General features: G+C 40.3%; 1 protein-coding gene across 1 annotated transcript in view; it reads right to left on the bottom strand.

Annotated features, from left to right (window-relative positions):
- RELN (reelin) overlaps positions 1-15,363 on the bottom strand; it is a 275,407-nt gene that overhangs the window by 225,818 nt on the left and 34,226 nt on the right. The window contains exon 2 of the mRNA XM_041405399.1: positions 4,231-4,341. Within this exon, the coding sequence (XP_041261333.1) occupies positions 4,231-4,341 (111 nt within the window). The remainder of the gene's footprint in view (positions 1-4,230; positions 4,342-15,363) is intronic.

The raw sequence follows: 15,363 nt of genomic DNA on the forward strand, positions 1-15,363 counted from the left end.
TTAACTAGAAAGGCTCATGTTTCCCACTGTAGTTTGTAAGAAACTAATTACACCAAACTTAAATATAATTTGTCATGTATTCATCAAGTGAAAAGCTAGAAGGGAGCCAGAAAGCCTTGGGAAGAGCTGGAATGCATGAAGATGCAGTGTGAGTGGCAGGTCAAAGGCACGCTTTGATGTGCCAGCCCAGCACATCTGTCTGCTCAGCCAGCCTGTCACCAGGATCATCCTGTGTAATGAGACAGATTCGGGTCCTCAGCTCGTGGTGCTCCTTATCGCTGCTGAGGGATTAGGCTGTAATCTCCTGCTGTAATGGTAGGAGTGACACCCTGCTCCCTGCTCTCCAGAGCACGCGGCTCTGGAGGAGCCACGCGGAATTTTGGTGCTTCTGCCGAGCTGCAGAGTGGTTCCCCTGTCAGCCACCAAGCCATTTATCCTCACTCTCGTTTGCAAGCAATCATTCCCATCAGACCCACCACCACTTTTGTAGCTTTCTAATATTGTTTCTAGTACTCCCGCCTCTCACTTTCCTCTTTTATATTTGGGCTAATCCAGGCAGTAAGAGCCCCTAAATGACTGTGTGGGAGATTAATCTTGGTGGGCTGATAAACCCCAGAGCACAGCCAGACGACCCAAGCACTCAAAAAAAGGCCAAACACCAACAAGAAGCCTCAGAGACAAAAGCAGAAGAATGAAAAAGCACTGATGGATAAAGAGATCCCACAGAAGTCCAAAATGTGTCTCCAGACACAGACAGGGCTTGAACAAACTGAGGGCTACCAGTGTGGCATGTGAAAGGAGACAACAAAGAGTGGGATTGCCCATGAGCCATCAATGCTGAAAGATGTGGGAGCATTTCCATGTACACACCACACTCATCAGGAAAGGAGAGTGGAAATTACACCGAAGAGATGCAGCTGAGAGTATCTGTTGTATCAGGGGGTCTAATGAAAAAAGAAACATTCTTCTTAAAAGCTACTTTTAAAGATAATTTCTTTGCTAAAGGACCTCCCCAGCTTGGTTTAGTGAAGTTTCAACACATTTATGTTTGATCCTAGTTCTAATTCTAGCTTTACAATTTTAGTTTTACCTTAAACTGAACCCAGAAAATGGTTCACCCTGAGAGAAAACTACTATTAATTTTTATACCCAAAACCTCACACATTTCCCCAATAAACTGTTAGAAGGTTTCCCAAATAAAAGTTTCAACAAGCTTCAAGTCCGTGGAAATCAGGAACTACATATTTTCCTACACAATATGTACTGAAGAATGAAGAAACCATAACCTTAAGAATGATTTTTTTTTTCCCAAAGCTTCTTGACATGGTTAACTGTTACAACTGACAATGATTGTGTCTCCATCAAGTAACTTCCTAAACTGGTAAAGGATAATTGTGGTCACAACACAGTGGCTCATAGCACAGAAGAGACAATGTATGTGTGTTAGGGAGACTTCAAATTGTTGGGCAGTCTGGAAGATTATGATAATCTAGTGTGACCTCCTGTGTGAGACAGACAAGACCATTTCAATGGTAATATTGCAAGGAAGAAAAAATATTTTTCCCTGCACCATAAGCAACTACTATCAACTCAATTTCAGAATATTATTATCTTCAGGTTTTAAAGGCCCAGCTTTGCCCCTCCTCCCCCCATCTAATCTGTGATAAACCACATGAATCTTTCAATTGAGGTCTCTGAACCTGACTAGTCCTCAACATTAAAAAAACATAATAATTTCTAGCAAGCTAAACCTGAATATCACAATCACTTGCCTCAAAGGAGAAACTGCTTCTTTGCTGATTGAAAATGATGACACAACAGATGGATCTGGGGTTTCTGGAGAAAGTGCTTTGTGTTTTCTTCAGAAAGCAAAACAATGTCACTCCCACCCACTATTTTACTGAACAATATATTAAACACTGTGGAGACTGCTCTATTTTTCTACTGAAAATGGTAGATTTAAAAATATTGTTACTTTTTAAAACTACCAAATAATTTTTAAAAGCATATCATTTACATGCTAAAAGCCTTTTGGAAGAGTCCAGCTTTCTCATCTCTCACTGCAAAGTAGAGATAGGAAGTTTATGTAGCTCTTAGTCCTGGGAGCCATCAGTGCATCATAGATTAAGGATTCATATAAAATAGCATTTAAAAGCCATTGCCATTTTTCCTTCACTGTTGATTTTTTTACTGTGACTTTAAAGACACTGCACAAGAGTATCATCTGTTACAAAACATTCAGATTGGTTTTTTTTCTTTTTCCAATATATATACCAGCTTAGAAAATAGCAAAGAAAAACAGCAAATTAAGATCATTTATTTAAAATATTTGTAAGTAACACTGTAACACAAGTGACCCTGCAGTTTGCCCACAGAAAACTAAATTAAAAAAAAAAAATTCAGAGATGGCAGCAATTTTCCTCTAATACAGATGGAGACATGCTTAAGACAGAGCATCAGATCTCCCTAGGCATGAAATTTGAGAATTTGTATTGATGGGCAAAATGAAGCAGCTCCAACTCTGCATGACTGTTTTTGCATCACTTTGGCTTTTTGCCTTTTTCCAGCTTGTAGCCTTGGAGCTTCTTTTGCATACAGAACACACATGTCACCAGTTTAATTGTTGGTTGTCTTACAGTGACAGAATGGTTAGAGTAACACATCAAGAGCGAGAGAATGACCTTTGGCAAATTAAAGGAGGCCACGTTGTTTTTTCTGTCATACATCACATGTTACTTTAACACCTGTCTCAATGAAACATCAGCTAGAATGGCCTTTTTCTACAAAGGAAGATACACATTTAGGGAAAAATGCAGACATTCTTTGGAAATGCACAGAGGTATTTATGTTCATAAAATTTTGCTAAATTGTTATTCTTAAATACTTAGTTGCAACTAAACATGACCTGTACAGTTTGCCCAGTGAGTTTGCCATGATCTCCCAATGATACAAACACTTATTTTACAGCAAGGCAGTACCTTGCCAGTAACTTGACCATCCCAGAAATTTCACATTGGTGAGTTCTTTCTGTCTTGCTTACTCCATCAGATTCTATCCATCCTGTAAATAGTACAGTGGGAAAGGAGAAAGAGCAGTAGAAGTTCCCCCAGAAAAGAGAATCTTTCAGTGCCTTTTGCACAAGGCATGAAACACTTGTGCCAGCCATGCTCTTCCCTTTGAAAGGCTGAGCAGAACGTCTGAGGTTGAACTGTGGTGTTATCCACAGAACAAAGCCCTTCTCCAATTACCCCTCAGTACAGTTTTAAATAATGTGCTATTTACATTACATTCTTTCATTTACAAGCACATGTATGCCTGCTGGATGACACTCAAATGCCCGACCACTCATGCCCTACATGATTTATAACAAAAGTAAGTACCATGAGAGGTTATTATGAAGAAAGTACTGAATTCTGGCCCAAGCAGACAAATTAAAATTAAAACATTTAAACGTGCTACTGCAAGTGCAGTGCAGTTGATGTCCCATATGACTGGTATCTGTTTTTGTACCTTCACCACAGATTGCTTATTAGGGTCACCGAATTCCTCCAATGAGGAAGGCAATTCTTACTATTATTTGTAAGAATATAAAAAATGCTCCCAAATAACAAACTGCAGAAGGTATAGCTGTCAATTACTTGCACAAATTTAGAAAGAATTATTTAAAAAATATTAGTCCTTAGCACAGCTGGTACTGCTGAGGGCTACAGCAGAACCTGAAATACATGATAAGCTTGCAAAGCCTATCATATTCCGTTTACTACAATCCTGCTTTTTGGACACGGTAGGTAATTGGTTGTATGAAATATCTTGACCAGTTTTAAGGAAGATGCTATTAACTGAATGGAAAAGTAGGTTGACACAAGCTTAAAGGAAACAGATTTTCAGCCCAAGAAACACTTAGGGGCTTTGGGCTAAATACTTTAGTTTGTACAAAATGTCACACACTTTAGAAATGGCTGCTTAAAACAATTTATCTGCTGAGGCTTTTCTTTCTTAAAATGTATATTATTCAGCATACTAATACCAGGGCTGAGCAAAGGTGAAGATGGTACAAGAAGCAATAAAAGCTGCCACTGCTTTATGTCATTGACTCCCACTGACTTCCATGTATTATTGATTACTCAGTGTAAATTAACCTGTTCTGGCAATTGTCTTGCTACTGATGTCCTCTGTAAAAGCAAGTACTCATCACCCTGTGTTGCAGAAGGTAAATTACACTGGACTTACCAAATCCAAAAGCACTGGAACCACCAACACTCTGGGAAGCCTGAACACTGGTAGATGTGTAGAGCCCAGTTACCAGTAAGCCATCAAAGAAGGTACTTGTCGAAATAGTCACTGAAATGAGAGAAATAAAATAAGTGTAAATATTCAGGTTAAGATCCTATACACTTTCTGTGAGCAGGCTCTTGCTCTTGAATGGGATCCCATCATACAGTCCAGTGAATCCATCTGAATTTCCCCAATATTTATGCTACTTTTACTTTCAGTTGGTGCTTGGGAAATTACCTTTGCCAGGAGCATAAACTATGTTATTAATGAAATGCACAATGAGTTAGAAAATAACACACTGGAATATATGGCTTGTAAGCAATTGTCCAGACATTAAACTGTAAAAACAATGAAATAACCAGGATTATGGTACTGTTCTTTCCAGATCTAAATAGAGTGCCAAGTTACAGTTATCATGCTTTTTATAGTATTGCACATTTAAATTATATGGGCATCTGAGACATTACAGATTGTGTGTATTTAAATAGCTCAGGAATGCATTTTTAAGAGATTCTTAAGCAACAGCAGAAAACATCCAAATAAAAACTAAAAGTAACATTGGAATCTATATTCTTTGTTATAATTGACAATTATTGCAATATTTATTCAATTCTTGTACACATTCATTTTCATATTTTTACTTTGGTGTATTTGACAAGGTAGCCACACAAGGGAAGCCAGTTGATGCACCCTTTTTGGATTTCAGCAGAGCTTTTGATACTGTCTCTCATAGGATCTTTCTGGACAGAATGTCCAGCACACAGATAGACACATCAATGACTCACAGGCTGGGCACAAAGGGTTACAGTAAATGGGGTGGCATCAGACTGCGGACCTCTCAGTAGTGGGGTTCCACAGAATTCCATCCTGTGCTCTCCAGGCCCTGTTCTCTTCCAGATCTTCATAAATGATTTGGGCACAGGCATGGAAGGGATACTGAGCGAGCCCAGAGACAATACAAAACCAGGAGGAGCTGTTGACTCCTTCAAAGGCAGGGAGACCTGCAGAGAGACCCCAACAAACCAGAGGGCTGGGCAGTCACCAACCATATGAAGACCAATAAAACAACAAAAAGCTCTCTCTGCTGAAGAAGAGTCTTATTACTTGTAGCCTCTTACACTGAAGATGCATCCAGACCTCAGTTACCACACTCGTTCTGCTTCATACCTCAATCCTTTTTATTCCCTGAACTTGGAGAGATCAGTGCTTTTTGGGGATGGCTGATAAACTCTGACCACTCCTAAATTACATTCTTCCTCCCTGTTCCCTCTTTTGCTGGGGCCATCATGAGCCACTGACTGGCCAGGAAACTGAAGAAAGGTACTCCAAGGTGACTGCTAGGACATTTATTGGTGGTACACATTCAACAGAGAAAGTGGTGGGTTTCTTAATTCCTAGTAGCCAGTGTTTCCTCTGTGGTACACATTTGGCTTAAAATTAGTGTTTAATATTTTAAAAAATATTAAAATGTTGAAAGTAGCTTAATTTACTTTGAGCAGAGGAGTAGTATTTACCATTTAATTTATTTTTCAACTCTTTGTATTTAATTATCTTATTTTCTTTGATTATTCAATACTACACTGAATAAACCCTGAATCCAACTTTTCTGCTCCCATGACTCCAAATTTCAGTGTTTTGCAATAGACACTTCCCTGAATTCAGATGCAGGTTCAGAGCCATATGTTCATTTTTAAAGAACAGGCTACTTCTGATACATGCTAAAAGAACAGCAAAAAACTCTAGATTTTTAAAAAAATAAAAGATGTAATAAGGGGAGTAAAATAAAATCAAACAAGCAAACAATGATTTTTTTCTGCATTTGATGATGAAGTGGTGAATAAATACATAACCTTTTCTTCCCTTTATTCCTTTAAACCAACAAAGAGGCAAAACATATGTTGAAAAGTACGCCTATGTGTTATTTTTGGAGACTTGGCAAAAGAGTCAGTGAAAAGCACTGATAGAAGGGCACTGGGCCAGTACTTTGCTGCCATTTTGTTTCTCTGTAGGGAAGCATCTTATTCTTTACTGCTAGGATATAATGCAAAAGCCTACTGTGAACAGGTGACCAGTTTCTCTGTGGGAAAGAAGTGATATTTCACAATGCCTGTATTTGACTTTGGACATATTTGTGTGACTGTCAACCCTCATTTTACATAAGCATGTAATAGGTCAATTTTTATTGTTGAAAAATTTCCAACACAGTATGGCTCCCTCATTAAGCCTCTGGGAAACTGCACAAGGCCTCTAGCACATTTTTTAAAAACAGAGCACTAGGCTGTTATTACACACGTGTCATACATTTCAGAATAATTCCATAGTTCTTCAAGAAAAAAAATTAATCACGACAATCTCAGTGATGATTTTTTTTTCCTACCCACTGGTGAAATACATCAAATTCCCATAAAATAAAAGAAAACACACAGTATGCCAAGTGATAATGACTAAGAACAGGAAAGCTGTGCTAATGCACAGCCCAGCAATAGGACTGTGATTTTATACAGGGGCTAGGGCTTGTTACTGAGGGGTCCTAAATTTCTCTTCCAAAAGAACAAGAAGTTTCCCTCCACCAGGCTTTGTTTGTGCCTTTACACTGGCTCATGCCATATGCAGTTGATGTCAAATATCTGGCACTAGAGAAGCAAGGACCAATGCCATGACCCACTGGGACTTTGGGAAACATCTGGAAGGACACAGAGCAGCCAGGGCCGGGCAGGCAAGGGGGGCTCTGACACTGCCCCAACGCTGCCCCATGGCACCCAAGGGACAACACAGCAGCAGGTGCCATCTGCGAGCCTGAGCAGCACTGCTCCTTCCCACATGAGACCCTTCTTTGGGAGGAGAACTTGGTGAGTGAAGCAGCCAGGAGGCCTTCCTGTCCCTGGGATGAGTGTCTGGGCAGGGGTGTGCAGGACCCTGCCACCCCCAGAGAGCAGCCCCCCGTGCCAGCCCTCCCGGCTGCTGCACCAGGACAGGCAGGGATCCCCAGTCCCCTTGTCCCACCCCTCACACCAGGGGTGGCAGCACATAACCCACCGTGCAGATGAAGGTAGGGAGCCCTCAACTGCTTTGGAATAGTCCAGCAGGAGGAACCGAGAACATCTTCCCAAGAAATACATTTTGGAGCAGCCTACTGATCAGACAATATCACACTGCAAATTTTAGAGGCAAAGGTGGTAACTACGTGAAGAGTTGCTGAACACTTCCTTCTATTTTCAGTTCCTGAGATATTTGCCAATATTTACCCCCTTGGACTACTTGGGTTGGTTTGTTTTTCATGGTGTCTCCCTCAGACTCATTTAATTATTTAAGGAAAAAGGAATTTCAGCCAAAATGTTTCATTTCTGAGGTGAGCTTAGAGGAGAATACGTTGCCCTGGATGAAAAACTCTACTGTCCTTTCCTTTCATCAACTCTTCTGCTCTGAAGTATGAGAGTGTTTCTCCAAGTTTGGAGAAATTATATTTTATATATATACACATTTTAAAAATAATCAGAGTTCACATATGCTCAACAGAGACATTTTCATTTTTAGTGTCTAAATATTTCTTCAGACTCTGTCCTCACTTAGTACTCTTAGAGCACTCTCTGACTAATAAAAGCTCACTGAAAAAAGTCCCATGAAAAATATTTCAGTCCAGCTATACTGCTTTGTTGGAGCAGAAGTGCTTTGTAAAGATATCATTTTTGATGATGTTTTGATCTGGAAAGTTTCTCAGTGTTTTAAAGCAGGAAGTCATATCTGCTGTCTGGAGAGAAAGGGGAAAGAGAGGGATCTTTATCAAAAGTCTAAGCCTTCTGTGAGAAGATTCAATTCATCAAAATCCCACTTCTCAAAATGCTGAGAAATGTGCAAAATGTTACAAAGTTGTTCCAAAAGTTTGACCAATACCATCACCAATATCTTAAACTTAGGAGACAGAAAAGTAGACCTGAGGGCAAAAGGGAACTAGGATGGAAGAGGTGGTGACTGGAACCGGTACAGGGAAAACGGAAATTTTTAAGAAAAAACGGGGAGTGATGAGGGTGAGGGGACAACAGCTGGAGAAAGTAGCCAAGAGAAGATGACGAAAAGCGAAGGGATCTGCACCTGTAGCCTGGAAATCCTAGAAAAGTTCAGTATGAGGGACTCACAGTAAATGGGAAGAGACTCCAGGTGTAAAACCCAACAGCAAAGTGTGGGTCAGCCCTACGGGCTGGTCAACAGTCAGGAAAGAAATCCACTGTCTACTCTTAGTCCACCTTCTAAATCAAGTGAACAGTGTTTGCATGATGGATATGAAACATTCTTGTCCACAAAACACATGGATAGGAATACATGGATTAGTGAATAACTCCAGTTTATTTTGTAAAAGCCTAGGAAATAGCTCCATGAAAAAGAAATCATACTGGGGCTGGGAAACACCATGGAAGAATCCTCTGGTGTTGTTTTGCCCTACCCTTCTTTCTGTACAAGGACTGCAGTCACAAAGTGTGTTTCTGAGAATCATGAGGCCCTCAGATCAATTTTCCACCAAAAATCACGGGGAGTTGCTGACTGCAGCTCCTGCACTCTCAGCACATACCTGCTGCTGTGCTCGGCTGCTCACAAGGCTGGTTTGGCAGCACACAGGCTGGCCTCATCCTGCCCAGGCCACCACCTCTGGGAAGCTTTGCTGCTATTTCCTTGGGAAGGGAGGGGATGCAGCAGCCTTTTCTGGAGAAGCCTTTCATTTTGCACAAGTTTCTGTGAGAGCCCTGGCGCTGGTGCTTCCCGTGGGACAAGGCACAGCAGAGCCTCTGGCAATGCCAGGAGCTGACATGTCTCAGGGAGGAAGCGGGTCAGGAAGGAGGAGGCTGGCAAACATGCTGCTGAAATCTTACCACAGGTGGAGGTAGCAGCATAACAGGAAAGACCAAATGGAGTTTGAACTGTAGTTATAGTCAAATATTTTAAAGAAATTAATGCTGTTCTTATAAACATAATTTTCACTCTTTTCCGGTGCTGTATGCCACACATACTGCATACTATTACAGAAATCTATTAATCAGTGTAAGTAATTGCGTAAAATTTGCCTTACATTCTCTCGAGGGACTGATCTAGGCTGTTTTTTGATTTATATTCAAAATACTCAAAGTACAGCCAGTGCATCTAAACTGTAAAAGCAGAAAAAGTGCCAGGTGGAGGAAAGGATCATCTCAGGAGACAGCTGTCACTGACAGGTCTTACCTATTTTGGCTGCTCTTCAGCACGAGCTGAATGCAACTAAGAGGGCTGAAAGATACAGAAATTCCACAGAATTTGCAGCTGCTGTTGATGACAATCACAGAGTACAAGAAGGAATTTATAAAGGCAAAGATCTTTGATGCCCCACACACTTCTTAAGTGAGTCAAGACATAGCCACAGTGTAAAACTGCATTTCTGTACACCATAGAGAAAACAGAAAATAACTCTGGTATGTGAAATCACCACAGACAGTGGACTTCCTGAAATGGAGCTTTCTTTGATCAAAGCAATGGCAGACACTTTTTAAGGCTCTTCTCAAGGTCAAAGCCAGTTCCCTATAACACTGTAATGTTGCATCATCTCACACCTGTGTCATGGCTGAAAACCATCCTCTCAGGAAATAAATTATTTATACTGAAGTAATGCTTTTGGAGGTTTTTTTTCTGCTTCACTCCTAACAAAATACACCAGCCTCTGCAAGTCAGGTGTGCTATGGCACTGTTCAGAGAGGCCTCTGTCCCTTCACTGTGCTGCAGCATCCTCAAAGGAATGGAGACCAACATCAGCACAGCAAAGCCTGTCCATGCCACGCTACATCCACAGAGTATGCTGAATTGAAAGGGACCCACAAGGATCATCAAAGTCCAGCTCCTGGCTCTGCACAGCACCATGCCCAGGAGTCACACCATTACCCAAGAGCATTCTCCAAACACTTCTAGGACTCTGCCAGGCTGGCGCTGTGACCACTGCCCTGGGGAGCTGTTCCAGTGCCCAAACACCCTCTGGGTGAAAAACCTTTTCCTAATACTGAACCTAAACCTCCCTCCAGCATAACTTCAGGCCACTCCTCAGGTCCTGTCCTGATCACCACAGAGAGGAGATCAGTGTCCGCTCCTCTGCTGCCCCTCATGAGGAAGTTGTAGATTGCTATGTCCCCCCTCAATCTCCTCAACAAAGAGAAGATGTTCTTTGTCCCTTCCCAAGTTTGTTCCCTTTTTTAGGCAATGGAACCTTTCTGCCACCCATGCAATGCCAACCACAAGTGACCCATCCAGGCATGCAGTGCTCTCAGGGCACAGATAATACGAAGTCCAAATCCTTAAAATACCAGACGGCTCCTGAAATGCCAGCTACAGATTAAATTGCTAGTAAGGAGAGAATAAACCCCGATGCCTTATTTAAAGGCAACTGTTAAGACACCACAGTGATTAGAAATCTATAAATACTCAGGTAGAGTTTTACAGGTATGCTTTCCAAAGAGCGTGTTGATAAATGTACTTGTAAGTGAATGGTGGAGAATACTTTGCTACAAGAATCCAGAAAGTGTATATACTGAATTAAACCTTATTACTAAAAAAGAAATTTTTAAAATAAAAGTGAAATGCATGTTGACATCAAACTAATTTTTATGGCTCGCAGACATACTTTGCTTTCAAAAGAAAACAAAATCGAGAAATTCATAATTATACAGCTATTTCAGATATGAGCACCAGACAGACATGCAAGAACAGTATGAATCACAGGTCTACATATCATTCAGCAACAAAAGCATAAAGCCCACAGGATTCTTACTCATCCTTGTTTTGATTTTCCCCAAGTAGGTGGAAGAAAGCAGAAAAAAGACATTTCAGCATGGTTAAGTAAACAGATGAGCAGTCTTACAACTGCAAGAATTCTCAGGTAGGTATTGGTTTCCTGAAGCCCACAACCAAAGCACTTAATTCACAATAACACACTAGTGATCTTCTCTTTTCTTGTACAGAACAGCACCATCTCTAACCTGTGATGCCCTCACCAATTATTCCAGTTAGCAATTACCCTCAGAGGGAGGGGAGTAAAAATGCACAAGTTTTGAACTTTGTACTAGACAGTTTAAAAATCTGATTTGGCCTTGCTTTGTGTTCCAGTATAGTTTCAGTTCTTCTGCCCCATGCTCCATCAAATATCTGTGTCTTTACAGCTTTTCAAATCTTTTCCTAAACTGGTCATAAGCAACAGAGAACTGAAAATAGATTGCAGATGTGTGGCAAGATGTCTGTAACGTGATATCCAGAGACATCATTTGTCACTGATGCAAAGAGTGGCCTATCAGCCTTGTGAAAGAACTATTTGCAGAGACATTACTTATATTTTTGAAAGTTCATAACAAGATAGTGACAATTACATCAGTGGCAATATAAAAAGTGTTTATTCTTGTATTCCTAAACTATAAGGAATTTGTTATATTTGTTTACATCGTCCAAGATGCTTCAGAGCTCCCATCTCACTAAAAGTGAAGAGTTCCCTGGTTAAACCTGTGAACAGGCTTCCAATGTGAGACCGAAGAATCTGACTTCCTATGTATCAAAATCCCTAACTTAAATACATTTCTGACCCTATTCAAAACCATGAGAAACTTGGCCACATTGAGCAGAGAGGTGCTTTATTCCAGCTGGCATCACCAAACGTGTTGGCACAGCCCAGAGACCTGACAGAGGAGAGGTAAGTCTGGCTGCTGTCATAGCTGCCTGCTTATAACCAACAGATGGGCAATTAAGGCTCTCACCTGGGTAAGAGGATTCAATTCTGCATTTCCCAACAAAATATTGGTTTAAAATATTTTAAACTCCAGTGCCTGTGTGGCCCAGCCACTGTTCCTTAGCTGCAGGCAATGCATTTTGTATGGGAAAAAGGGAATATCAGCTGGCACAGAGGGAGGCACGTCCTCTTTTCCTTTTGGGGCAGCTTTCTTGGAAGGAGAGATGGAGGTTTCAGTCAGTGGCCCAGTGAATATGTGCTATTGCTATATAAATCTCCAGAGAACATCACATCTATTTATGTCACCCCATTTAGGCTGTAAATCTCACCCTAATGTTGATGTTTAAAACAGACCAGATGAATCACACTCCAGAAATGTCTGATTCTCCTCACTGACTATAAAGGGAGCCCAGACTGTAAAGCTCAGCTGTAGATGTCAACACTGAAGATGCCTAAACTGAGATTATCCCCACCAAGAGCCATTCACACAGAGTAACTTAATTATGCAATTTCTATTAAAATGTCCAACTACTGCCCACATCAGAGGGAACTGAGCAGGAATTAAACATCCCAGAACCAGAGCTCACCCAGGGACATCAGAGACAATGACTATCTTTATATTCTTTCTTGTGTTATGCCAAACATATCACTAGTGCTTAGCAACTTAGCAAGACCTTGTAGTACCAAACCACTCCAAAGGGTATCAGCAAATGCCTGTTATTCCATTGGATAATTCACAGAGGCCTGAATAGTATTAATGGAGTTTAAGCAGTAAACACAATAACCTGCGTGTCAGACAAAATGTGTTTCACTAAAATGTACATCTGCTATGTTTCTAAAAATTTAACCACTGAAATAAATTGTGCCATAGCCAAAACAACTATAATCATCAAAATACCATTTCCTGTTGGAAATGTCCTCCATTGAAGAGGACAGTTATTTATAGTTTTTTCTTAAGAAACACAAACCCAATCATATCATTTATTGAAATGCACCTCCAGGCAACAAATACTGTAAACATGGGAGTTATCAGCATGACATAAAAGCCAGTAAAATGTGCTTTAACAGTACTTACATGATTGTTAGACTCAAATGATTGTGAAACCTACTTTGTCAGTGGTAGTATATTATTTCTCTTATCCAAAGTCCCAGGAGAAGATGGGAAGAGCTGATGATCATTCCCAGACGTCACCAGCTACACAGAGCATGAAACAATCCTGGTTACTGGTGTATGTTGGACCTGTTTTGTGTCTTTATTCAGCAACCACCATTCTCCTTATTAAGTTTTGAAGCCAAATGCTGTCATGCTTCTATGAAAGGCATCAACATCAAATTTTTCTTAAAAAACAGATTAAACGTTATTGTGATTACCCTTTTATCACTCTAAGCCTGAGAATATTGACCCCCGTTTTGAAGCCTAACCTTATTTTTCATGCTTTTCAAGTTTATGTGAGGTTGCCTGTTTGATACCCATACATGAAAATTTCATATTGTTGGCTGTGCTCTCAATAAATTATTTAGGTTTGAATATTTCTGCACAGTGCAGATTTTCAGAAGAGTTTGGTAAATCCTTTTATTCTGCTGTCCTCAAAAGGCAAACAACCTCTCAATACACAATTAACAATAGCATTAAAAGAGAAAATGAAGGCTGGCTTGAAAAGAGAGTAATTATAATTATCTACTAGGAATTTATTATAACTCAGTAATACCTAAATATTTGCAAGATCTTTTGTCTTAATTCTAGCTAAGGAAGCACACCCTCTAAAACCAGATTCTTGAATATGTTTACCTCAGGCTAAAGTAACACAAATCCTCTTACAGACACATGAATTATGGCGAGCAAATATCATGAAATGCAGGAGTTCAAGTGATGCTGGAGAACAAGGAAGCATCTGGCTGCCCAGGCTTGAGAAGGTGCACTGTTCACTGGGTGACTGAGCCCAAAGAGTGGTGGCCAGTATTGGGCCCTGTACTGGGACCACTCCTTTTGAATATCCTTATCAATACCCTTACCAGGGTAAGGGGATTGAATGAACCCACAGTCAGTTTACACTTTTACTGCTTCAGGTGACAAGGAGCTCTACCATTTATTTATATAATGCATGAAAATGTTTTTCCTTATTTTTACGTTCTCTTTTCTCTTAATTATTGCATTTTCAGTGAAGTATTTGCTTTGTCAACAGACTTCAACATTTATAGATAACTTTCACAACTCTCTCAACTATCCTTTTCCAAAATTAAGGAAACTTACTTAACTTCCTATTACACAGGAAAATGCTCTCTCTATCATCATCAGCTAGTTTTACTACATTTTTTGGAATCAGAGGAAACCAGATGCATCCATGGCACAGAAATCTGGGTATAATGTTGTAATGCACACCCAGTGGTAAAAGTGATGCCAGTTGTTTCAGTCTTCGCTCTTTTCCTCATAATTGCTCAGGTTCAATGTGGTGATTTTTTGTTTTTTACTCATGCTTAGCATCAAGGTGATATATTTTGGAATTCACTCCCAGTATCCTGTTCCACATAGTCTGCATTATTTTTGCCTCTGTTCGCCACCACCATCTTCATTTTTCAGTAATACAGCATTAAATTTTACTACTTTGAGCAGCATTGTATATGATGCTGTTACCTTCCTAATAAGTTCCCATTATCATTTTGACCACTTTTAAGTTCAGGCATGAAGCCATGACAATGACACTTCCTCATCAGCCACAGTCCTCCCACCTCAGAGTGGATTCCTTTTGTGAGATAATTCAAATGAAAGCTGGCACTGTCTTATAGCTCATGAACAAGAGTGAGCAATAAAGTTTCTGACTCCATTTATCTTTAATAAATTTGTGCTTATCTTCATTAAACCAGAGCTTAACAAGATTGCTTAATGGACTGCAGAAATAAGAGGCCTTAAATAACCTGGTGCTTTGCAGCCTAAATATGCTGGGCAACCAATATAGCAGCTGTCCAAGGGACACAGAGGTATTTTTTTAATACCAGACTTGGGACTCATCTGCCTGGGTGTGAGCATGCAGATCATCCTCCTCACCCAAACTGCTCATCTCAGAGTCCTTTCTGTACCCAGCACAGTCTGAGTTGTAGCCTGTCCAGACCCAAATATTTTACCAAGTCAGGCTCTGGGAGGGTTGGCTGTAGATTTTCGGGAGCAAGGGGGTAAGAGTGCACAAGTGTCCTGATTAGAAGAGAGAAAATAAAGAAAATTAGCATGGAAAAGTGAAAACTGAAATGCACTGAAAGTTGCTGAGAACCATGAACAGAAGGAAGAGGCCCAAAATACATCACACTTATTATTATGGGAATTATTATGGGAACGGACACGAGTTCAAAAATGTGATTTAATTTTGTATGTA

This window comes from Onychostruthus taczanowskii, unplaced genomic scaffold (genome assembly GCF_017590055.1).
Source record: "Onychostruthus taczanowskii isolate IOZ18803 unplaced genomic scaffold, ASM1759005v1 scaffold23, whole genome shotgun sequence".
In the NCBI taxonomy this organism is placed as follows: Eukaryota; Metazoa; Chordata; class Aves; order Passeriformes; family Passeridae; genus Onychostruthus; species Onychostruthus taczanowskii.